Consider the following 24,850-nt stretch of genomic DNA (forward strand, 5'->3'; position numbering starts at 1 on the left):
CGCGGGGCCTGCGCGCGCCGGACGGTTCGCGGGCCGCGAGTGGTACTACGGGAACGTGACGCGCCACCAGGCCGAGTGTGCGCTCAACGCGCGGGGCGTGCAGGGCGACTTCCTCGTCCGCGACAGCGAGTCCTCGGTGAGTGCGGGGTCGGGGGGGCAGAGGGGTGTGCCCGTGTGTGTGCACGCGTGTGCGGGTCTGTGTGTGTTATGTGCGCACGTGTGCGTGTGTGCACGGGGCGCGCGGGGCGGCTTGCTCATCAGGGAGAGTCCTCGGTGAGTGGAACGCGCGAAGGAAGCGGAGAGTATGTATGCGTGTGCGTTCGTGTGCCATTCCCTTCTCAGGTGTGTGAATGGCCTCAAACAGCAAGGGTATTTGGGGCTCATGTTAAGAGGGATGAACACAGTTGGTCTGTGTTCTGAGACCCCCCCCGCTCTGCCTTGGGCTGAAATCCGCCTGGACTGCCCGGCCTTAGCCGCACCTCTTCTCCGGGAGGTGCGTTCTTGCAGACGGCACGGTAAGTACGGTGTGTTGTTAGCTTCTGAAGGTTTGCTGCCTCTTGACTGAGATCACCCCTGTTCTGTCGTGCAGACTCAAATGTCATTCTCTCCCCTGGTTTCCCCATTAATGACCCCGTCTGAGCCCTGGCGGTTGACCTTGTTTCCTCTCTGGGTCTGAGACACATCAGATGTTCTCAGCAAGGCGGGCACCCGGTTTCTGACACAGCCTTTTGTTGGTTGGTTGGTTTTGCTTTTTAAGCCGGGTAATCCTCAGTACATCTCTGCCTCAGGCACCACTGAGTTTATTTCTGAAAAGCTTTTAAAGCACTTAGGAAGAGAACAGAAAGGGAAAAGACAGTTGTTGAGAGAGAGGAGTTTGTGTGAGCAGAGTCGGCGGCGTGAGGCCTCTCGACTTGGAGCAGATTGGTTTCCAGCACAAATTCGGAGGTCTGTGTTTCAGGTGTATGGCCGAGCCCATCTGGGGGAACTGGGCTGTGTCACACGAATTAGCCTTTTTGTGTTTTCATTGTGGAGGTACTACTAAACCGATTTTGTCGATCCCTGCAAATACACCTTCCAGAGTGAGTCCCCCCGAAAGGAGAGTTTTGAAGATAGAGTCCAGTGTCATTTACTTTGTACTGGTTCCTGCAGACTTCAGCTTAATTTTTAATTTTTTTTTCTTTTTTGGCTACATTGGGTCTTCGTTGCTGCACGTGGGCTTTTTGTAGCTGCGGCGAGCGGGGGCTACTCTTCGTTGCAGTGCGTGGGCTTCTCATTGCGGTAGCTTCTCTTGTTGCAGAGCACGGGCTCTAGGCGTGCAGGTTTCAGTAGTTGTGGCACGTGGGCTCAGCAGTTGTGGCACACGGGCTTAGTTGCTCCACGGCATGTGGGACCTTCCTGGATCAGGGAACGAACTTGTGTCCCCTGCATTGGCAGGCGGATTCTTAACCACTGTGCCACCAGGTAAGTCCCAGTTTAATTTTTTAAACGCAACCTATACGACTGGTAAGCTCGTGCTATGTACTATAATTGTTGTCTTCTGAAAAGGTTGACACCACAATAAGTAAGTGCGTAGTCAAGGTTCCTGTTGACTGATCTGGGAGGAGTTCGAGGCCCCAGAAGTGATTTTTCCCCTTCAGAGAGGGGGGCCGATGTGACGGTGGTGGAAACTGGCCCCCCGATGGTGGCGGCGGGTCGTGGAGTCGGCGGCGCCTGCCCTGTGCTTGGGCAAACGCACAGGGCCTGAACTTCAACTGCATCTGAAGTCTGAATACTGGGCTTCCCTGGTGGCGCAGTGATTGAGAGTCTGCCTGCTAATGCAGGGCACACGGGTTCGTGCCCCGGTCCGGGAAGATCCCACGTGCCGCGGAGCGGCTGGGCCCGTGAGCCAATAATTTTAATTGAAGTATAGTTGATTTACAATGTTGTGTTAACTTCAGGTCTACAGCAAAGTGAATCAGCTATACATGTCCATATATCCCCTCTGTTTTATATTCTCTTCCCCTATACAGGCCATTACAGAGTATTGGGTAGAGTTCCCTGTGCTATACAGTAGGTCCTTATTCATTATCTATTTTATATATAGTAGTGTGTGTATGTCAATCTCATTCTCTCCATTTAGCCCTCCCCCCTTTATCCCCTGGTAACCATAAGTTTGTTTTCTATATCCGTGACTCTACTCCTCTTTGGTAAATAAGTTCATTTGTACCTTTTTTTTTTAGATTCCACATATAAGCAATACCATAAAGACAAATATCATATGATATCGCTGAGGTTTTCTTATCCAGAGTTGGTGGTTTCTGGCAGGACATCACGTTAAGTTGTTCTAACGTGAGCTCAGCTCCGTGCACAGATCAGGGCGGAGGCTTCAGAGAATCGGGTCCGGAGCACTTCCAACCCTCCTGAGAGAAACTCAGAGGAAGCACCGGTTACCCGATCACAGTAGGAGGTGATCAAGGGACAGGTACGATCCGAGTCGAGGAGTATTGTCTTGATTTAGGAATGTTGGGTTTGAAGAGATGTCTTAGAAGGGAGAGGGGTGAAAGCAGCCTCCCAGTGTGGAGACAGTGCCCCACGTCCTTCTGTCCAGGTCTGGGCTAGGGGACAGTCCTTGGCAGAAGGTAGAGGGACATCGCTGGCTTAGGGAGGACCTGTCGCTTTTCCATGGGACACACATGCAGGCAGTGGTCACTGTCTGATCTTGGGACCGAGTCCTTTTGGAGGTGGAGGGGTACTTTATCTGGCCTCCATCCTTGAAGAAGCTCCAGTGTCACATTTGATTTGCATTATTAGAGAAAAAGCTAACTTTTTCTAAATCATTGAAACATTAATTGTTTATATTTTATTTTAACCATTTTTTAGGGGAGCCTTTCCAAATTTTTTTCCTTCCGTTTTAACTTAGAAAACCAAGCTCACGACAGCTCCTCGTGTGCTGGGACCATTGATTCCCGGGGCAGAGGAAGAAGGGGTTTGTTTGCTGGGACCTGGTCAGCTCTGCACCCGTGGTGGCATTGGCTTGGGCTGAAGGCCGCCAGGAGGCCCGAGGGTGCGCAGGGCCGCTTGTGTCCTGACGGAACTCGCCGTGACACGGCGCTTCCTGCTCTTCGCGTGCCTGCCTTGTGCCAAAGGCATGCTCAGGGGACTCTCAGGCGTGTCGCTGCTCTCATCCTGAAGAGCCACGACAGAGAGAGGCCGGCTGCGCTGTCTTCCTGCTCGTAGCCGGTCCGTGCTCAGCTCGTCTGCAGCAGCGAGGAGCCGTCCAGATGTACAGATGGACAAGTCCATTGCCTATTCCTTTTCCGCCGTCCACCGCCTCTGCTTCCTGCCACTGTCTCCCCGTCTCCTTTCCTCCCCTCCTTTGTCTTTTCTTCTGTTCATTTTGGCATCTCTAAGGTGAGAGCCTGGCCTCCAAAGCCACCGCCAGGCCGGTGTGGGCCCTTAGCTTCATAATCTTGCACGGTTCTGGGTCAGCGTTCCTGCCGGACTCAGAGGCATCCCCGTTGAATTTCCTTTCCTTCACTGTGGGCTGTGGCCCAGGGCTCGCCTTGGGTTGAGGGAACGGCAGGACCTCCTCTGTAAGCACAGCTTTTTTAGAGTGCATCTTCAAGAGGTGTTTCATTTTTAAAATATCCTGAGGGATTCCAAGGTAAATAAGCTCGACTCTTGCTTGATATTTTGCATTTAAAAATATTTCATATTTTTCTGTTTTGAAAAGTAAAAAGGGAGGCATGTGTGTATTTCAGAAAAGCAAGCAAAACTTTGGCATATCCTGCAACATCCCGGGTCAGTGATATGCTGGGTGTTTCAGAGGTATCTGTTAGACGTGTTTTATCAGTCAGTGAATGAACCGGACCACCCTGTTTTGGCTGTCTTTCCTGTCCTGAATCTTAATATCGACCGTTCTTTCTTCATCTTCTCTCTCCCCCTCCCTTGCTCTCCTCCCTCACCTGCAATTGTCATTTATCCTCAGCAGCTAAAGATGAAACGATTTGGCTTCTTCTTCTCCATATTTACCCATCATACCTCCACCTGCTAGTCCAAACCTCATTAAATCCAGCAAATTTAGAATTCCTACCTGCCTTCTGATGCTCATCGTAAATCCTTCTATATTTGTTCAGTCTTATCCTGTGGATATGGTTAGGAAGCTGTGCTTACGATGGAGCGTAACCAGTAACTAGATTTCTGTGTGCTCTGTAGTGTGCTCTGTAAGTGGTCGGTGTTTTATTTCTTCCATTACTATAGGAAGTGACAGGTTACAACTAGGATGAGGTCTGCAGAGCATCAGCCTGTGGTATAGGAAGGCATCCCGCCTTCAGTTCTTGAAGGTCTATACCCAGCAGAGTTTTTGGAGCAAACGGTGATTCGTTGGTGAATTTTTTGAGGAACCGCAGTCTGTTTGCCACTGCGGCTGCACCACTTTACCTTTCACCATAGGGGTTCCAGTTTTTACACATCCTTGCCAACAGTTGTCGTTTTGGTGTTTTTGTTTTCTCATAATAACCAGCCTCATAGGTGCAAAGGGGTGCCTCACTGTGGTTCCGATTTGCATCAGCACAGAGCCTTTCAGTCTCAGCTGCACTCTTGGCCTATTTGTGGGTGTTTCTCATGGCGCTGTTAGCAAGCAGTTCCTAAACGTGGCCTCAGTAACACTGCAAGAACAGCACAGAGAAATAAAAGAGTCGCCCCACGGAGCTCATAACACAGAAAGCTGTTTTATCATTCTGTTAGATCACCCTCCCTAGTCGTCCAATAGAGCCTTCTTTTATTTTTATTTTATTTTCTTATTTTTTGGCCATGCCACGCAGCACGTGGGATCTTAGTTCCCTGACCAGGGATCGAACTTGCACCCCCTGCAGTGGAAGCGTGGAGTCTTAACCACTGGACCACCAGGGAAGTCCCAATATAGCCTTCTTTTAATCAAAATTGATTCCCTGTCTGTACTTACACCACAGGCTGTAAATTGATATGTGTATATATATATATATATATATGTATATATAATATCATTTATTATTGATAAGTCACTCCAGGCATGGCATGGCCAAAAGACAGAGAATGACAAGGGCAGTATTCTAAAAGTCTGTCCTCCGAGGTGTTCCCATTAGCTTTAGGAAATGCATCCGGGGACGCAGGGAGGGATCATCACACGTGCACATACTAACTTACAAATGGACCGTAAACACTTCTGTCGAAAGATTAGGTAGATGGACTTGGAGGGCCATACTGTGTTTGCTGGTCGATTTCTCTTCACTCGTGTAAACAGGTTTATTTCGGAAGCTAATGAGAGCAATCATATTTGATCATGTCACCTGTGGGATTGGCTTTAGGCCTATAGAGTAAATATTTCAGAGACACGTTTATAGGAGAATAGAAAATGCCAGCCAGAAGGCAAACTGATGTAAACACAAAGAGGAGAGCTCCTGTATAGAGAAGGAGTCAATTTTAATGAAAAAAGCCTCTGCTGGACGGCTGGGGCTGGCGGTGATCTAATGGGTGATGGACCTGGAAGGCCACTTTTCTGAGATTAGAACCGGGAGAGTATTGATGGGCAGAGTACAATCGGCCTTCAGCCCCCTGGCTCTCAGGTTTCTTTGGCAAAGGAGCTACTTCTCTGGACAAAAGAGTACCTTCCTTAAAGAAGCAAAAAAGAGAGAAAAATTTCCATGTACCAGACAAGGGGGAAAGAATGATACAGCTTTTGATAAGAAATCGACAAGGTGACCCCTCTTTGGGGGCAGAGAGAGCCTTAAATATTTGTATCAGTTGTTGGTGCTTGAAGACCAGCATGACCAGAAATCCACCCAGCGCCCACCTGGGAGGCTCAGTAGACCACACAAGGGGCACTTCTATTCTCATCTTGCCCTAAAATCTGAAGTGAAAGATATGTGGACATTTTAAGGTTATTAAAGACTCAGGAGGGCCTGGGAGCAAAGTCCCTGCTTCCTCTATTATTTCTTCACAGCCATGTGCTTAGAAAAAAATCATATGAATACCTAGGCTACTGGGGATGGAGGATGAATCAAAGGATATTATGGACTGTTCTCAGTGCTCCTTTTTTTTTTTTTTTTTAATAACTGGTGATGAGAAAATCGTGATTAAATCTTGAGTAAAGGAGAGAAATATTTGACCAGGGAGTCTACTTTATAAAAATATAGAGGTGCTTTTCAGCAAGTGTTTGAAACAATGGATCAAGTTGGTGAAGCTGTAGAAATAGTATCAAAGATGGTATAATTTGGTTTTCCTTTCTAAAAGTTGTTGTGAGCAGAAATTGCAAAGAGGTAAGATGTAAGAATTACCTGAAGGAACGAATAGAGGAAGAGATGCTCAAAATTGGAGATTCACCTGTCAGTGCACTTATTGAGCACCTACTGTGATCCCGGTGTGGAGATGTGGAATTCAATCAGGTTCTAGTACTCAGTGGGATTATATTCAAATAGGCACCTAAAACCTAAAAAAAAAAAAAAATAGTGATAATAAAAGCCCTGAGAGAGGGTGGTTTTTTGTCAGTCTATCAGCTGTCCTCACACTCCCCTTGGAAAATGACTTCCTAAAATGTCAGATGAGTGAATGACTTAAACTAACAGATAATCCTTCAGAACCCCAGGTTCAAAAACCATGAGAATAGAAAAGTCAATTCTTCGAAGAACAGTCCGAGGGAAGGAGAGAACAAGAAGTGATGTGATGTTTGAATTAAATTTGAAAAGTTAGCGCCGTATTCTGCAAAGAGAAATTACACCAAATAAGGAGAAAGGGAACCATGGGGAAGTTGGGACAGTGGGAAGAAGCAAGAAGATGGGATTGAAGGGAGGAAGGAAGCTAGGTGTTCCAAAATTGGAAACAGGTACAGGACCCAGCCTAGGTTTTAGTCCAGCCCAAGACAACTTTAACAAAACTCCCGTGGTGGCTTAAAAAGATGTCCACAAATCATCTGATACCCGTCCTTTCAAAGGGTGGAGGTGACGGCCTCCCCGTCAGCAGGGGGTGGGCGACTCCCGGGACTGGATCGTACGTGCGTGTGGCTTTGCAGCATCTGGGACCGCTTGATTTGTGGGGAGCCGGCCGCCATGTTGTGGAGGTGCTGAGGCAGGACCGTGGGGAGGCTGCGAGACCAGGGACGGAGGCCGCCGAGCGGCTCATGCGAGCGGGCCACCTTGTATGTGGACCTGCTTCCCCAGCTGGGCCTTCAGATGACCGCAGCCTCAGCCCGTGTCTTCACTGCAGCCTGATGGAGCTTGGTGGCTCCAGGTCAGTCAAGGTTTAAGGTACTCCCAGATTCCCAATTAGAAATTGTTATTTAAGCCACTGGGTTTGGGGGAGATTTGTTACACAGTGGTAGACAAATAGTACGCGTAGCCCAGGTAGAAAACAGGACCATAACAAGATAGGAGACAACAGGAACTGAAAATTAAAGTTCAGGAGATCGTGCTTTGCCCTTTGTGTTCAAAGAGAGAACAGACAGGTGGCTTTCATGTCAGCGATGTTCCTTTCCTTCTGCTGAAACCCAGGAGGAGACTTCAGAGGTACCAGGTGGCAGGCGTAGGGGTCTGTACAGCCTCAGTCACACCATCTGTTGAGTGCTTATTATGTATCAGGCCCAGTTTTTTCTCCCAAATATATAAAAATAAGAAGGAAGGAGCGTCTCCCTCAGAAAGCTTAGAGCCTCGTAGGAGAGCCACGTGAACAAGCACTGATGCCAGTGACCAAGGTGCAGTGCGGTGTACTGCTTCTGTGATAGGACGTGGGCCTCTTGTAGGTGATGTGGAAAGTATGTTCTCTGGAGACTTTAATTGAAAGACGTTTTAAAAAATCGACGAGATGCTGATGGCTGTCTTTATAAAGCTTCATAGAAGGAACTTAAAGAAGGGCCACTAGGTGACAGTTTTGCTTAATACCTCCCCAAAGATGTTGTGCTTCTGACATTACTGGAGTTTATTCAACTGCCCCAGTCTCTTCCCAGTTTCAGGAGTTATCTCTGTTCCATAGTTGCAAAAACTGAAGAACTGTTGGGAAACTTGCCCAAGGTCTCAAAGCCAGTAAGTAAAGGAGCCAAAATAGGAGAGCAGGCAGCCTGGAAATGGAGCCAGTGACTCAGCTCTCCTGCTTCTCAGCAGCACGACTGTGGTGGAGAACTGGGGCCTGGATGGGTCACCGCCTGCCCGTGTCATGTGACCATCTGCTCATGGTGGACTGGTTCCTTACAGACTGAAAACAGCTAGAAAAGCTGGGCAAAACGTTGAGACAAACACAGAGCAGCAGAGAAGTAGACCTGCAGTAGTCTGTGGTGCTGGGGGGCAGAAATGGGAGGTCAGGGCCCCCAAAAGTCTATACACTGGGATCAAAGGCAAACTGGGAATAACACCAGACTGTAATCAGTTACATCCCTCATTGAACTAAGGAGCCCTGCCCACCCTGGGTGCAGAAGCAAAGCAAACCCTCTTGGAGGACAGTAATACCATTGAGAACCTCAAAGTGTCTCTTTGATTTTATTTTTATACACAATATGTAGCATTCAAAGAAAAATTACCAGGAGACAAAACTAGACCAAAATCAAAGGGGGGGGGAAGACATTAGAACAGACCCACAGATTTCGAGTTTTTATTTTATTTATTTATAAATTATTTATTTATTTCTATTTTTGGCTGCATCGGGTCTTCGTTGCTGCGCACAGGCTTTCTCTAGTTGTGTTGAGCGGGGACTCCTCTTCGTTGCGGTGCGCGGGCTTCTCATTGCAGCGGCTTCTCTTGTGGCAGAGCACAGGCTCTAGATGCGCAGGCTTCAGTAGTTGCAGCATGGGGGCTCAGTAGTTGAGGCACGTGGGCTTAGTTGCTCTGTGGCATGTGGGATCTTCCCGGACTAGGGTTCGAACCCGTGTCCCCTGCATTGGCAGGCAGATTCTTAACCACTGCGCCACCAGGGAAGTCCAGATTTTGAGTTTTGAAATGCTGTCTTTAAGATATATGGATAAATAGGTTCAAGAAACTCAGCAAGATGAATGTGAGCAGAGAATTAGAAGTAATAAGGGAGAATCAAGTTAGAATCCTAGGACTAAAAAATACAGTAACTGAAATTAAGGACTTGGTGGGTTTACAGCAGATTAAATGCAGCTGAAGAAAGGATTAGTAAATAGGAAGATAGCTCAGGGGAAGAGAGATTTTAGGATACACATGCAAAAAAATAAAAGGACAGAAAATACAGAAAAGAGCATAGAGATTTTGCTACAGACCGAACGTTTGTGCGTTGTCCTTCCCCCCCGCCAACTTCCCGCCTTGTTAAATTCATAGGCTGAAGCCTGATCCCCAATATGATGGGATTGGGAGGGAGCCCTCTTGAATGGGATTAGTGCCCTTATAAAAGAGACCCCAGAGAGCTCCCTGGCCCCTCTGCCACATGAGGACACAGTGAGAGGGTGGCTGGCTCTGAACCAGGAAGCAGGTCTTCACCAGACACTGAATCTCCTGGCTACTTCACCTTGGACTTCCAGCCTCCCGAACTGTGAGGAATACACTTCTGTCATTTTTAAACCACCCAGTTTACGGTATTCTGTTGTCGTAAACAGAACTAAGATTTACAGGACCAAGTGAGAGGTTTAACATACATGTAATTGGTGTCCCCAAAGAGGGGACGTCGGGGTGGGGGTGGACAGGAGGGTGGAGCCGTGTTTGAAGAGGGATGTGCCCCTGCCCCGTGACTCACTAGTGGCCGAGCCTAGTCTTCCAGTTTCAAGTTCAGCACCTTTAGAACATCTTTCATTGTGACATGTAATACACAAAAAATTTTCATTTAAAAAGTGCTTGTTGAACCCAGGTCAGGAAGGTCAAAAAATAAGACCCAGGTCAAGGTCAAGAGATAGGACGTTGCCGGCCCTCTGGAAGCTACTCACATACCTGTATGTGCTTCCTGATTGCACCGCACCTCCTGCTAGAGATCACTGCTCCCTTTCACTGTGAGCTGGTCGTTTTCTTTACTGTTTTAGACGTATGTTTGTGTGTTTGGGTTCTGCCTGCTTCTGGTTTGTACAGTTGATATCGCACTGTGGCTGTTCTTACTTTCTTCTTTTGTCCACACTTTGTGAGATCGTTCAGTCCGTGTTGACGCATTCATTTTGTTGTGTGATGAAGTGTCCCCTCCTGTGTTTCCTGACTCCTGCAGTGGACGTGAGGCACGTCGGCACCTGGGACCAGCAGGAGTAGTCCTGCTGCACCTGTACCCGCTCCTCTGAACCCGAGCACGCCCTGGGGTGAAACAGCCGGGTCCTGGAGAAAGCGCGTCTTCAGCTTCTCGATGGTGCAGAGACCCTGTGTCCAGGCCCGCAGCAGTTCTGGCTCGTGCCTCCACCACCGGGAGGGGTTCCCGGTACAGCTCTCTCCCTGCCTCGGAAATGAGCGTGGCTTGCTGGCTCTGGATGAGGGACTCACCCTGTACCCAGCATGGGAGGCGCACGGCACTCCCTCGTGTGGGCCTGCGTCTCCAGGTCATTCGCGCCCCAGCTGCTGGGCTGGTGGGTTTCGGTCCTCTTTCTCAATGCAGACAGGCCAGCAGACACCTGTCACGGTGCTGTGACAAGCTTAGGGTTAGAGCATCGCTGAGTCCTCCCGCCAGCACCCCCCGCCCGTGCAGGTGAGTGTGGCTCCCGCCTTCTTCACTCGACTCCCCAGAGGCTGTTTGGGAGCTGAGCCTGGAAGGATCACAGCCCTCGTGCACAAGGCCAATGGGGTCGACTTCTCAGGGATCGTGCGGGGCAAGTTCGTTCTGGGTCTGGAGCAGCCGCGTCTCCGTCAGATCCAGGGGACCGGCTCGGTGTGAAGGGAAGAGAGTGCCTGCTGTCCCTTCTGGGGGCTTCCCCACAGGGACTGTCTAGAGCAGGGCCTGACTTCTCAGGACAGAGTCAGAAGGGCATCCACCGCCTGGGGGTGAGCTTGGCCCTTCGGAGCCGCCTCCTTCGAGAGGCTACTTCGCCCGTAAAGCTCATTCCTGTCTTGTCCTCGTGGCTCTGAGCATTTGAAAACACTTCTTCTGGTGGTTGGCTCAGAGCCCACTTCTCCAACTGCATCAGCATCCCCCGGAGGGCTCATGAAACACAGATGGCTGGGCCCCGCCCCAGAGCTGCTGAATCAGGGGTTCCGTGGCGGGGCCTGAGAATTCGATCTTTCACCTGACAGATTCCCAGGAGGTGCTTATGCTGTGGTCTTGGGAGCTCAGTTTGAGAACCACTGATCCATTTCATCCTCAGGCTTCGTTTAGAATTTAGTGGTAACACGTAACAGTGCATTTTGGTACATAGATTGGAAAACGTACTCCTGCAGAATTGAGATTTCCCCAAAGGTTCAGCAGCCCTGCTTGACATAAATTTAGTTCATTCTATGTCCTTGACTTCAAGGTTTCTACTCAGGAGCCCACAAAATTAAAAGTTACTTTCTCTGCTGCATTGGTTTTACTGCTGTAATGCACGTACACACATGACACGCTGTGATGTTAAATGAAGGAGCTTAAATTAAAAACAAATTCAGAGTCGTCTGTTGATCATGGGGCTTAATTAAAATTGAGCCTATCACATGCCGACTCTGACTGACTCACCTACTCCCTCCGTACGATGCCACTTTGTCTGTGAATTGATTAAAGTATCTCTAAAAGTAGCTCAGTGCCTGGCTTGTGCTAAACTGTAAAACTGAAGTCGCCTTCTGTCTTTATCTGAAGGCACAGACTTATGGCACAGAATGTATATGCTTATAAAAACTAACAGATGCTCGAAACTAAACGTCACTTCACAAAAACCTGAAGCCCCAGGAGAGAGCCGAGCGGTCCCTAGTGTGTATGTGCTGCTGGACCCAGGGGCGTGGTGACTGCCCATGGAGCTTCTCCTTCACCCACCAGGACTGATCGCCGTGTGACAGTGGCCGCAGGGCCAATGCTCTGGGCCATCCTGTGCAGAGCATCTGTCGGGCGGTACCTGTTTTAGTTTGTTCTATTTTCAAAACCGTATACAACATGCAACTTGGGCGGGAATACTGAAAACACTGAGGCCAGCTCGCATCCATCGTGTTCAGTTTCCGGAAGATAGCAGTGATTTGAGAATTGTGCAGGGTGATTACTTAGAATGTCCTTCTGTGCTGTTTAGCTGGTTGACAGGGTCATCGTGACATCAGCGTTCGTGATGATTCCTTTTTTTTGAGGGGCCATCCAAGGCCCCTGCGCCCCATCCGCACTCGCCCTCCTGGGCTGGCTCAGAAGATCTTCACCCCATGGTGATTCATTTCTAAGAGATCAAGTTGGGGAAATAATTTTCAAGTTCTGTGTCTCCTTCCCCACCTGCTCTGGGCCCCTAATCCTCTAATGGCCGTGATTCTGAAACTAATACATAGCCCAAGGCCTAATCAGAGATAAAACTTCCTGGGTTTCCTCCAAGTCATCAAGCCCTGGGTTTAGTATGGAGATAAGGTGAGGTTTTTCCCTTAAACATTTGTTTTTATTTGGTCGGTTTGGGGCAAAGGGACACACAAATACAAACTATATATCCATGTGTCTCTGAGATGCGTTTCTGCCGACAGCTGTGACAGGTGGCAGCCCGCCCCAGAGTTGGATTTTCTCAGACCCCCATTTCCCTGAGTTGTCATTCGTTTATATGGGGTGATCTCTTGTTTTGCAAGATTTGCACACCTTAAATCAACGGTTTGCAGAGTCGTCGTAAAAGCCAGTGGATGGGGGCGGGGTGCTTGCTGGTTTTGTCCTGATGGGAGGGATGCGAAGCAGGGGCCGGGCTGGTGGGTGCTCACCAGCAGTAAGTTGCTGGGTTTGGAGAAAGGAGGCAGCCTGGTCTAGGAATCCAGTTTAGACCTGGATTATCCGGCTCCCACCATCCGTAGGGCTCCCTGCGGAACGCAGCCGTGGATTAGACGCGGCCCCACCTGGCCTGCCGCGTCAGGACGCCTTCTGCTGGACAGTAGCCAAGGTGGGCAGAGCTAATCCGGTTTGGATGGGGAGGCTTCTCCAGGGTGGTCAGCTTGTGAGCTGAGACCTACAGGAATGGTCGACCAAGGAGGGGGACAAAAGCTGGCTCAAACCACATGAACAGGAGCGAAGATGGGACTGGGGTTGGGAGGGGCATCCGTCTGTCTCATTGGTCGGATCTGGGAAAGCGGGGACAGGTGACACAGCCCTGGTGGGCCGTGGTGGGTGGCTGGGTTTTATTCTGAGGCCACTGAGGGAGGCCAGTGTCCACCCTCCTCTCCCTCAGCCACGCCGGCCACTTAGTGCCTCCGGAGAGGCAGGACCCTCTCCCTTTCTTCACCGACGTCCCCCCTCCCCTCTTCAGTGCTCACCCACCAGCGCGCGTCTCGGGCCCAGGTCCGGTTTCTGTGGAGGCCTTTCCTGACCTCCCGCCCCGAGTTTAAATGCCCTGTACCACCTCAGTACTCTCTCCTTTCTCTCTGCAGAACTCGGCACAATTTGCGCCTGTGTACCAGCTCCTTCTTTATCCGTTTCCCCCACTGGATGGTCACTTCCAAGAGAGCAGAAACCCATGTAGAGCATACATGCTGTGCTCTCATGCACACGCAGCCCGGGCACGGCCTGTTTGGTGTGAGTCCACGTTCAGTAAATAATTGTTTATCGAATTCAGCAGTACTTTTTTTTCCCCGGAGAATATTCCTCATTCAATGTCTTACCCTACATATTTTTCAATAAATGAGACGAAAGACTAATTTTAATAAAAGTAGTAATATCTTTCTAAAATATAATATATTCACATATACGTAGGGCACTGACATAATCACAAATTTAAACATTTCTCAGTAAAATCTCTACATGAACCATTGTATAGCCGCCTCTGGGATACTATGAACCATGTTAAAATGCAGCCAGAATTTTCCACTGCTCTTAAAATATTTATTTTTAAATAGCTGAGAATTAGAAAAATTTAAAAATTTTTAATTGACATATCGTTGACGTACGATATTCTGTAAGTTACAGGTGTACAATATAGTCATTCACATTTTTAAAGGTTATAGTCCATTTACAGTTATTATAAAGTACTGGCTGTATTCCCCTTGCTGTACAATATATCCTTGTAGCTTATTTTATACCTAAAGTGTATACCTCTTAATCCCCTACTGCTATATTGCCCCTCCCCGCTTCCCTCTCCCCACTGGTAACCACTAGTTTGTTCCCTATATCTGGGAGTCAGCTTCTTTTTTACGTTCGCTAGTTTGTTGTATTTCTCAGATTCCACATGTAAGTGAGATCATACAGTGTGTGTCTTTCTCTGCCTGACTTCTTCACTTAGCATGATGCCCTCCGAGTCCATCCACGTTGCTGCAAATGACAAAATTTCATTCTTTTTTATGAATGAGTGGTATTCCCTTGTATATATGTACCACATCTTTTTTATACATTCATCTGTTGACGGACACTTGGGTTGCTTCTGCACCTTGGCAATTGTAAATAATGCTGCTGAGAAATGTTGGGCTGCATGTATCTTTTTGAATTAGCATTTTGGGGTTTTTTTTTTTTTTGGATATATACCCAGCAGTGGAGTTGCTGGGTCATATGGCAGTTCTATTTTTAGTGTTTTGAGAAACCTCCCTACTGTTCTCCACAGTGGCTGCACCAATTTACATTCCCACCAACAGTGCAAGAGGGTTTCCTTTTCTCCACGCTCTCTCCCAACATTTGTTATTTGCGTTCTTTTTGATGACAGTCATTCTGACAGGTGTGAGGTCGTATCTCCTTGTGGTTCTGATTTGCATTTCCCTGATGATTAAACGATGTTGAGCATCTTCTCAAGTGCCTGTTGGCCACCTTCATTTCCTCTCTGGAAAATGTCTATGCCGTCCGTCTGCCCATTTTTTTAATTGGGTCGTTTGTTTTTTGATATTGAGTTGTATGAGCTGTTTATATATGTTGGATATATATAAATAACCCCTTATTGGTCACATCATTTGCAAATGTTTTCTCACATTCAGTAGGTTGTCTTTTCATTTTGTCGATGGTTTCTTTTCCTTTGCTGTGCAAAAGCTTTTAAGTTTAATTAGGCCCCATTTGTTTATTTTTGCTTTTATTTCCTTTGCTTTAGGAGACAGATCCAAAAATATATTGCTACAATTTATGTCAGAGTGTTCTGCCTATGTTTTCCTCTCGGAGTTTTATGGATTCCAATCTTATATTTAGGTCTTTAATCCATTTCGAGTTTATTTTTGTATATGATGTTAGAGAACGTTCTAATTTCATCCTTTACAAGTGGCTGTCCAACTTCCCAGCACCGCTTACTGAAGAGACTGTCTTTTCTCTCTTGTATATTCTTACTTCCTTTGTCGTAGATTGATTGACCATAGGTGTGTGGGTTTATTTGGGGGCTCTCTTTTCTGTTCCATAGACCTATGTGTCTGTTCTTGTGCCAGCACCACGCTGTTGGGTGAACTTCTAATAGTGGTAGAAGTTAGAGAAAGTGAAACTTCTAGCTGCTGCCTGTATAGAAATCACTTTTTACAAATTCAAGAAATAGCTTGGGGAAATGAAGATTTAACAGCGGTTAACACTGGTGCTGTCCATTCCATAACGAGTCTCCAGTTCTGAAATAACGAAATACATTTAGCACCGAAACCCTACTAAGCAAAGTGTCAGTTTTCTTCACTGCAGAACACGAGCATCTCAGCCGACCTCTGGGTCATTGTAAAGACCAGGAGCCGCCCCGGGCATGGACGCAGAGCCCGGTGCCCCGCCCCCGGCCCTGCTCGTGGCTCCTGGCTCGTGGCCCAGGGCCGGGTGGTAACTGGTGTCCTCTTTCCTCTGCAGCCCAGTGACTTCTCCGTGTCTCTCAAAGCATCAGGGAAGAACAAGCATTTCAAGGTGCAGCTGGTGGACAACGTCTACTGCATCGGGCAGCGGCGCTTCCACACCATGGACGAGCTGGTGGATCACTACAAGAAGGCCCCCATCTTCACCAGCGAGCACGGGGAGAAGCTCTACCTCGTCCGGGCGCTGCAGTGAGCCCAGTGGACGCGCCCCGGAAAGGCGCCCCGGCCCGGGCCCTCCCGCAGGCCCGCTCCCGGTGGCCGCCCCGTCCTTGCTCTCTCCAGCTGGTTTCCCTTTCTGTCCGGGTCAGTTCGTTTGCCATCCGCCCTCCTTTGCCGTCCCAGGCCCTCCTGGACGGTTTTGGTGATGGGGAGGTGAAAGGGGACGAGTCAGATCACCTTATTCCTTCTCCGTGGGAGCCAGCCTTAGTCTGTTCAAATCGCTCGTGCCAGCCAACCCCCCCTTTAAAGACATCGGGCGCGGTTTGGATGCACCAGAGCCGCCCTTACTTCCGTGAGCCACAGCGCACGTGACAGCGGGGCCGGGCCCTGGGTGGCACCTGCCCAGGGACCACCTGTCCCGGTCCCGGCATCCCTGGATCTGTGTCATTTGCGTTCACACAGCTCCCAGACTCTCCGGGGGTGACCCCGGGCACTCGTAGCAATACTGGAACCAGCGGGTGAGACGGGAGGGAAGAAGCTGTCCAGTGCCTTTGGGGCTGCACTTGCACTAAAGAAAAGAGGTCCTGGAAAGTCGGTCCGGAGACTCGGAAAGACAGAGGTTTCGGGAATGTTCCCCCAGGATGTGCCATCGGCCTCTTGCCCTTCGGCTCGTTTCAATCTCACAATGATGTATTTAACTCTCAAAGTAATATGTATCTATAGCCATTTGTTGACACTAATACAGATGATTAAGGAAAGCAGCTGATCTTTGGGAAAGGGGAGCGACCAACACTCCACACACACACACATACACTATATATATATATATATAAAATTTGCTTTACAGGGAAATTTTTCAGGGTTTACAAAAGGATATGTGATTGGTAGTAGGAGATACAGAATGTTTATGAAGAAATTGCATTTTCTTTTTTCTTTACATTTGAACTCCTTTATAGTTTAAATCTACACTCTTGAGATGGGCACATTCCTACAGCTGAGGAAGGGGGTCTTGAGACCTCCTAAACTTGCATACTCAGTTTTTTGGATATTGTAATAAAAAAGTATTACGACACGACTCTGTGTGTGTTCGTCTGTGGCAAAGCTCGGACTCAGCGATGGGACAGGAGCCCCTGCGGCCTTTCCGGAAATGCTCAGTGCCCGAAGCGGGGAGCGCTTCTAGAGAGGTGTTCTGACAAATTTATTACTTGTGTGCTTTCTTTTTCTACCGCCGCATTTTTGTATCTTGAAATAATTTTAATTAGAGCGACTCCAAGAGAAACCGGAATCTCAAGCTTGCCTTTACTCTTCCTTTACTCTTTGGAAATTATCTGTTAAAAATATTTCACCAAACTGTCGTCAGCTAGCCCTCCCTCCCCCAGCTTTCCTCTCCCCTGTCCCGCCTGCCTTCCGTGCACTCGGGAAAGCCTTTGTCGAGCCCCCAAGGGCACTGGGCACCGGGAATACAGAGCCACAGGGCACGGCCTTGGCGCCCCCATGGCTGATCACGGCTGATGTGTGCTCAGCGCTCCCTCTGGGCCGGCCATGGCATCCTCGTCCCAGCTGCTCGAGGCCGTCCTGGGATCGTCCCCATCACACAGATGGAGAAGGTGAGGGACAGGTGATCGCACGGGGCACGGCTGGTGCCTCGTGGGGCAGGTGACAAGCCCAGGACTCTGGCTTTGGGGCCATGCCCTCCCAACAGCGGCCGGGGAGGCTTCCAGGAGAAGTAAGGTATGTGGTGAGAGTTTCAACTGAATCTGCCATTCCTGTTCTCGGTGAGTTCATTGTATCTTTAGTTGTTGCCTTTGAAATTAGACATCTGGTGTCTGGGACCTGAGGTTGGGGGCACCTAGTTACATAAGAATAGAGCTCTCCAGGTGAGTGAGGCAGACCATCACCTTAGCCAAAACAGGCGGGTTCTGGACGTTGTCATGGAAATCCCACTTCCTCCCGACTCTCTGATCTGCCTGCTGTGTGTACCACGTCGACATCACGCGGGAATCCCTCTACACCGTGAGTGCCTGGACAGCAGAAACGCTGATTTACACAGCAATTCAGGAGGAAACAGTTAAAGGACACACTACAGACACGTTTTGGCTTCAGGAACTTCTTTAAGGCTTATAGTTGCCATTGACAATTATTTTTAATCTCAAACGACCGTGTGGGAGTCTCCAGCTGCGTGGGGCCGATCAGGATTCGTATGTATGCGCTCCGGGACATATGCGCTCCGGGACGTCCTAGCACCAGGTGGGCCAGCGGAGCGTGAACTGCGAGTCCCAGTATGAGCCTGTCGATAGAGTGGGTGCGGGGGAGGGGATGCCAGGCGGGGTCCCCGTGTGGTTTGGAGTGTGGACCACCGACGCTCTGTCCAGGTGGCACTTGTACCATCACCTCCCTGCCTGGCCAGAGATTTCCTGGTCAAATCTGGTTTCGCCGTTCCCTTGCCTCTTTGCACAGACAGCAGAGGACAATAAGGTCGCTTCTGCTCATCAGTCTGCATTAAACGTGCCTTCATTTTCCACTAACGGCCTGTGAATTACAGTCTGGAGCTACCAGGCTCTTCACGAGTGGCTTTTGCCAAATGCCACTAAATCCTGTTTCCAGGAGCTAAAACTGTCCATCTTCTCTTCCAAAGTGCCTCACACATTAAAGTCTTAAATTGTAAATTAGAATCTTTGTATCTCCTGAAACTCTGACATTTCCAAACAAAGCATTTCTGGTGCCTTACAGTTTTGTCTTTGGTTTCTGTGTACTGGCTGGTTTATAATCTACTCTTTTCGCCATTTCTACCGCCCAGCGCCAGAATGCCAGAATAATTTTTCAAGACCAAAGTTCAGAACTGAGAGGATAAAAAAGCTTGAAAGTATTCTTTTAAAATGCTCCTTTTCAATAAACACAGGTCTAGTTTTGGCCAGTTGCTCACTAGAATCCAGCATTATTCATCTGTGAGTGTTTGATTCACGTAATTAACATCATTTCTGCTCTAACACCTGGCCCGGCTGCCCTCTGCTGTCCCCAGAAACAGCCTCCCCTGTCCAGACGTGGCCGCTCTGGTGGGAGTGCTGGGTCATCCTTCTTGGCCCCATGACTTCAAGCGAATTATCCAGCCTTTCTGAGCGTTTGCGCCCAAGTCAGTAGGGCTGCTTCCACCTCTGTACTGCGGGTCGTGCGGGGTCAGCTGGGGTGGCGCCCTGGACAGGATCGCATGCTGTGGCCACGACCGCAGGGGACGCCAGCCAGGCCTCCATGTGTCACGTGACCTGCGTGACCCTGCCCTCGCTCCCCGTGGGCTTCCTCAGGGGCCCCACCCAGAGCTCAGGCCCCAGGAGGCCCTCAGGGAGCGTGGTCCTCAGCCTGCGGTGTTAGAGCCAACCCGCCCCCTCTCTTAGAGCTCAGCCTCATCCAGCGTTTGAAGACGTGCTGCTCCAGCCAACTCCTCCTCCTGGAGCTGCAGCCCCAAAGCCACGCTCGACCGCATCCTCCCTCAGGTAGCTGACAAGCCCGCATCCCTGGAGGTCACCTCTCTTGAGGGGGACACCCCTTGGTTTTCTCCATGTTACTGGGAGGAAGCCCTCACCTTTCTCGGCCCCAGCTGGCAGTGCCGTAGCCGTCGAGCGTCAGGCAAAAGCTGAACACGCCAACACCCAAAGGTCCTGAAGACCCTTGCCCTGTCTCAGCTGCCGTTGCTGTGACAAAATACCGTAACCGAGTGGCGTGGAAACAGCAGATTTACTCCTCACGGTTCTGGAGGCTGGAGGTCTGAGGTGGCGGCGTCAGCATGGCAGGGCTCTGGCGAGGGCCTCCCAGTTTGCAGACCTCCGACTTGGACCCTCCAGTGGTGGAGAGAGAGCCAGCGGCCCTCTGGCTGCTCTGATGAGGGTGCTAACCCCTTCAGGGTGCTCCACCCTCACCACCTCATCGCCGCCCGAAGGCCCGACTCCTGACACCTCCCGGGCCAGCGGGTTGCCTCTTCCGAGCACTTCTCTGGACGTGCCGCGTACCTAGTTAATATGCACACGTCACTGTAGGTTCCGAGGGTCGACGAATGTGTTTACGGTTCTCTGGCTGCTCTCGCTATGTGGTTGATGCTGACGACTTGAATGGATTGTAAAAGAAAGTTTTGTTTTTTTGAGTCTACCTCTTTCATGGTAGAAAATGCAGTTTTCTATTGCATTGCAAATATTACAAAAAACTGTTGCAATACAAATATTTTTTAACTTAGAGGCAATGGAAAAAGTTGGACGTACTAAAAATATACACTTGTTCCGAGGAAGGTGACCAGGAAAATTAAAAGTATAATTCTTCAATCAAGACACTGCCATATTAGGGGAATGATGATGGTCTCCTAAGTGCTTAAGTAGGATATCATCAGATGACAGGTTTGATGACAATCTTTTCCATGTACAGCAAACTACCCTAAAGGAAGAAACTGGAGAAGTGGGATCCCTCCACCACCAGATTCTGTTGGGGGGCCGGATGCAGACACGCAGCCTGGAGCACCCTCTTCTCAGCAGGTGGTACCCCACTGCCGGATACAGCGATTCAGACCTGGAGGGTAACAGCTACATCCGCGAGAAAACACTCCTCCACGAGCTTCTCAACTGCGCTGATACCCACTGGAGGGCAGGGGCTCCCAGTACCTTCTGTGGGTAGTGGGGCCGGCACGGCAGGTATTATTCTGTCTCCCGCTCTGTGTGCACACCTCCTGCAGCCTCACAGCCTGCCCTTTCTGTGCCTTGTCTGGAGAGAAACATCTGGTTGTCAATGGCTAGAATGGGCTTTTTTAAAACACAAAAAACCAAACCAATCCTTATTTGCCTGCACCTCCACTTGGATCTCTCCTAGCACAGCTCCCAGCCTCACAAGCTAACTGGAAAGACGGTGATGTTCCATCCTGGGGGGGAGGTCCTGTTACTTGACTGGAAGTCACTACTGAAGATGGATGAGCCTGGCGGCTGGTATAAAAACCCACTGCATGGACATATATACACTACCAAGTGTGAAATAGAGAGCTAGTGGGAAGCAGCCGCATAGCACAGGGAGATCAGCTCCGTGCTCTGTGACCACCTAGAGGGGTGGGATAGGGAGGGTGGGAGGGAGGGAGACGCAAGAGGGAGGGGATACGGGAATACATGTATACGTATAGCTGATTCACTTGGTTATACAGCAGCAACTAACACACCGTTGTAAAGCAATTATACTCCAATAAAGATGTTTAAAAAAACTCACGGTGACAGTGTCTTAAAATGCATGGCCTCCTCCCCAGGGGACGGGCATTTGACCAGCTCCTAAGCTCGGCTCGGGGACCAGGTTCTGCAGCCAAAGTCAGGAACCGAAGACCAGAGCCTTGTACTCGAGCTCCCGCTGATGGGTGAGCCTGTGGAAGAGTAGGTCGCGGCCTGGGGAAACCCCAAGGCCAAGGAGGCGGCGGTCCTCCCTTCCTGGCTGTTGAACTGCAGCTTTGGCGTCCACCTTAGATCCAAGCCCGAGCCTGACCTGGGTCACTCCAGCAGCATGACCTCCGCCAAGTCCTGAAACCCCTGTGCCTTCATGGCCTTGGAAGCACAGGTGCAGACCTACTCTCTGGTCAGCCATTTAAGGTGATACCGTAACTGTTAGACGCCATCATACGTGTAGATAAGGTACCATAACTGTTAGACGCCATCATACGTGTAGATAAGGTACCATAACTGTTAGACGCCATCATACGTGTAGATAAGGTGAGCTGCTTTGCATAAGAACGTAAAATGCTTAGAACCTTGTACAGCCTGTTAAATGATCTTAATGAAAAGGGAAAAATAGATTAATGTGCTGAATTATTATCTAAATGAAGCCATTGGTAATCCGAGTTTCCAGACCACATCTGCTGGTGGGACCCCGGAGCCCTGGTTCAAACGATTTCAACCTGGAACATGGATCTAGTCACAGATGGAATTCAGACGCAGAATTCCTTTCTACAAAGACCAGGAGCTCCCTTCCAAGGCCATGAATAGTAGAGAATAATAATAAGGCATGACCTTGAAGTAATGAAACCAATGAACATATTTGCCCAACCAGAACGCAGATGTCCAAATAGATGTTAATTCATCACCGGTCACATTCGGTGTTGGAGGTTTAGGGGCAACATCTTTGCTGAAGTGCTTTGGCTCGTTCCTTGGAGAAAGCCCATCTCTACTGTGGTGCAGCCTTTGACTCCCCGTGGTAGATCCTTAGGGCTGTTGTTTTGTATTTTGGGGTTTTTTTTTAGGTGGGAATGGTGACCTTGGTTATAAAACTATCTAGAAATTATTTTAAGGAATTGGTGACATTTTATTTTCTTCACACTTTCTAATATTTCCCAAATGTTCTACAGTGGATATGAATGATCGGACCGAAAAGTACATTTTAAAAAATCCTTTATTTTTTAAAGAATGGCATGGACCGAAATTGGGTGAATAAAAATCAGTGTCCAATCGGTTGCACTGGTTGTAGAAAAATATTTAGGAGAGAGATTTCGGCTGCTGACTTTGCTTGGTTTCTGGTGGTATTAGAAAATACTTTTATCTTTAGTCAATGTTTTCATCAAAAACGCCTGTTAGAAACCTGTTTGTCAATTTTTAAAATGTAACGAAGTCAGTTAACAGCACAGTGGACGGTGCAGAATACTGAATTCGTAATCTAGGTCATCTGGAAAGATTCCTTGAGAGCCTTCTCAGTGAAGCCTCGCTGACCATCCTGATCACCCTTATTCTGCTCTTATTCCCCCCCCCCCCATAGTACTTACCAATTTCTGACATCCTGGATAATTCCCTAATTTTCTCTGGTTACTATTTACTGTCTGTACACACACACCTCGCAGGGCTGGAATGAAGTTCCACAACGGTGGGGATCTTGTGTTGTCAACAGTGTTTAGCACGTAGTAGGTACTCAATATTTGTCTAATAGCTCTGCTTGAATCAACCTGAGAGGAAAGTGGACTCAGTCCTTTCATCCCTGACGTGCCTTGAGGATGCCCTTGAAAAAGATGCTTGCTTGGCTGGGAATGGTTAGCGCATCCATATTTTTGCTTTCAAAAGTCTAGGTGGAGTTCCATCATCTTTCCGGCTTTTGGTCAGCCCAGCTCTGTCTCCGTCTGTGTTCCCATCCCCCACCCACCTCATCACCTGCTCCTGCCTTTCTCGGGCAGCCCCGCACCACCTCTTCCTCCGTGAGGGGCTCACGGGCCCCCGGTTCACAGCGCCCTGCTGCGCTGAGTAGGAACGACCAGCCGCGCTGCCTTGCCTATTGCCTCCCCTCAACCATCCGTCCTTCCCGGACATGGGCTTGCACCTCCTCACTTCGCTGCTAGGAAGCCCCATCCGCTCCTTCCTGCCCACAGACACGATGACGTCCAAACTCCAGAAGCCGGCGCAATCCCGCTGCCCTTGGCCCCTCAGGTCCTCGGCGTCTCCTGATCAAAACTAGGTTCTCACAATCCCACAGACAGGCTCTGACAGGCACTCCCGCCTCCCTTCTGCGGACGTTTTTGTTATAAGAATGACTGCGCATCAGACCCGCGTCCCAGCCTCCTCCCCACGTCCTCCTTAGTCACACTGCCCCTCCGGAAAGACCTCGGCGTGTATCTGTGCCCAGCTGCTGCTAGCCAGCCTCTCTGTGTGTCTGTGTCTCCTCTCTCCCGTCAGACTGTCAACAACTCTAGATCAGGTTGAACAATACAAAATTGCCTTTTTTTTTTTTCCAGGTCAGAATGGTTGAATGTTGGCAATTTCTTAAGGTTCAACCTAAAAACTTTTCTCACAGTTCTTAACACTGTGCTCCCCGATATTGTAGGAGCTTAGCAAATATTTGTTGGTTAACAAGAGAGAAAAATGGAAGCTGTGAAATATGAAAATCACATCCTTCTCTCTGGCTTAATGAGCGTTAAACCAAACCCAACTTAAACACTCGGAAGGAGGCCTGGGCATACAATCGCACATTGGTCGCAAAGTATATTCCAGGTCCCAGTGGTACTTTGATTTATATGGAAACCTTGTGGGAGGACAGACCACCGGCCCCTGGGTCTGCATCTCGGATTAAGATCACGTGCCATCTGGAAAGGAGCCCAGGGGCTCATTCAGTAGAGCTGTTATTTCTTATCTGTCTAATCTACCACAGCATTTCTGGAAAATCCTTTAAACTAGACACCACATGTGGCCTGTGACCTATTGTGAGTTTTTAAAAAATTGTGGTAAAATACACATGACAAACTTTACCAGCTTCATCTTTTTTTTTGCGGTACGCGGGCCTCTCACTGTTGTGGCCTCTCCCGCTGCAGAGCACAGGCTCCGGACGCGCAGGCTCAGCGACCATGGCTCACGGGCCCAGCCGCTCCGCGGCATGTGGGATCCTCCCGGACCAGGGCACGAACCCGTGTCCCCTGCATCGGCAGGCGGACTCCCAACCACTGTGCCACCAGGGAAGCCCCGGCTTCCTCATTTTTACGTGCGCAGTTTGGTGGCACTAAGTACTTTCACGTTGCTGTGCAACCACCCCCCTCATCTGTCTCTAGAACTTCTTTATCTTCCCAACCTGCAACTCTGTCCCCGTTAAAAACACTAACTTCCCAGCTCCTCCCTCCAGTCCCGGGCACCCACCATTTACTTTCTGTCTCTGTGCGTTTGATTCCTCTGGGGACCTCATATGGGTGGAATCATACAGTATTCGTCCTTTTGTGAGCTTATCATAATGTCCTAAAAATTCATCCATCTTGTAGCATGTGTCAGAATAGAAAAGATTATCCGAAAGGAAGTTACATGAGTTAAAAAAATATATACAGTTGTGGCTTCCCTGGTGGCACAGTGGTTGAGAGTCCGCCTGCCGATGCAGGGGACACGGGTTCGTGCCCTGGTCCGGGAGGGGCCCACATGCCGCGGAGCGGCTGGGGCCGC

General features: G+C 49.3%; 1 protein-coding gene across 1 annotated transcript in view; it reads left to right on the plus strand.

The window, feature by feature from the left end:
- Positions 1–17,019, plus strand: part of NCK2 (NCK adaptor protein 2) — a 120,429-nt gene extending 103,410 nt beyond the window's left edge. Inside the window, exons 5-6 of the mRNA XM_024743978.1 lie at positions 6–136; positions 15,784–17,019. Of these exons, the coding sequence (XP_024599746.1) occupies positions 6–136; positions 15,784–15,978 (326 nt within the window). The 3' untranslated portion in view covers positions 15,979–17,019. The remainder of the gene's footprint in view (positions 1–5; positions 137–15,783) is intronic.
- The last annotated feature ends 7,831 nt before the right edge of the window (positions 17,020–24,850 follow it).

The sequence above is a fragment of the Neophocaena asiaeorientalis genome, unplaced genomic scaffold, assembly GCF_003031525.2.
Source record: "Neophocaena asiaeorientalis asiaeorientalis breed wild unplaced genomic scaffold, Neophocaena_asiaeorientalis_V1.1 scaffold114, whole genome shotgun sequence".
Lineage (NCBI taxonomy): Eukaryota > Metazoa > Chordata > Mammalia > Artiodactyla > Phocoenidae > Neophocaena > Neophocaena asiaeorientalis.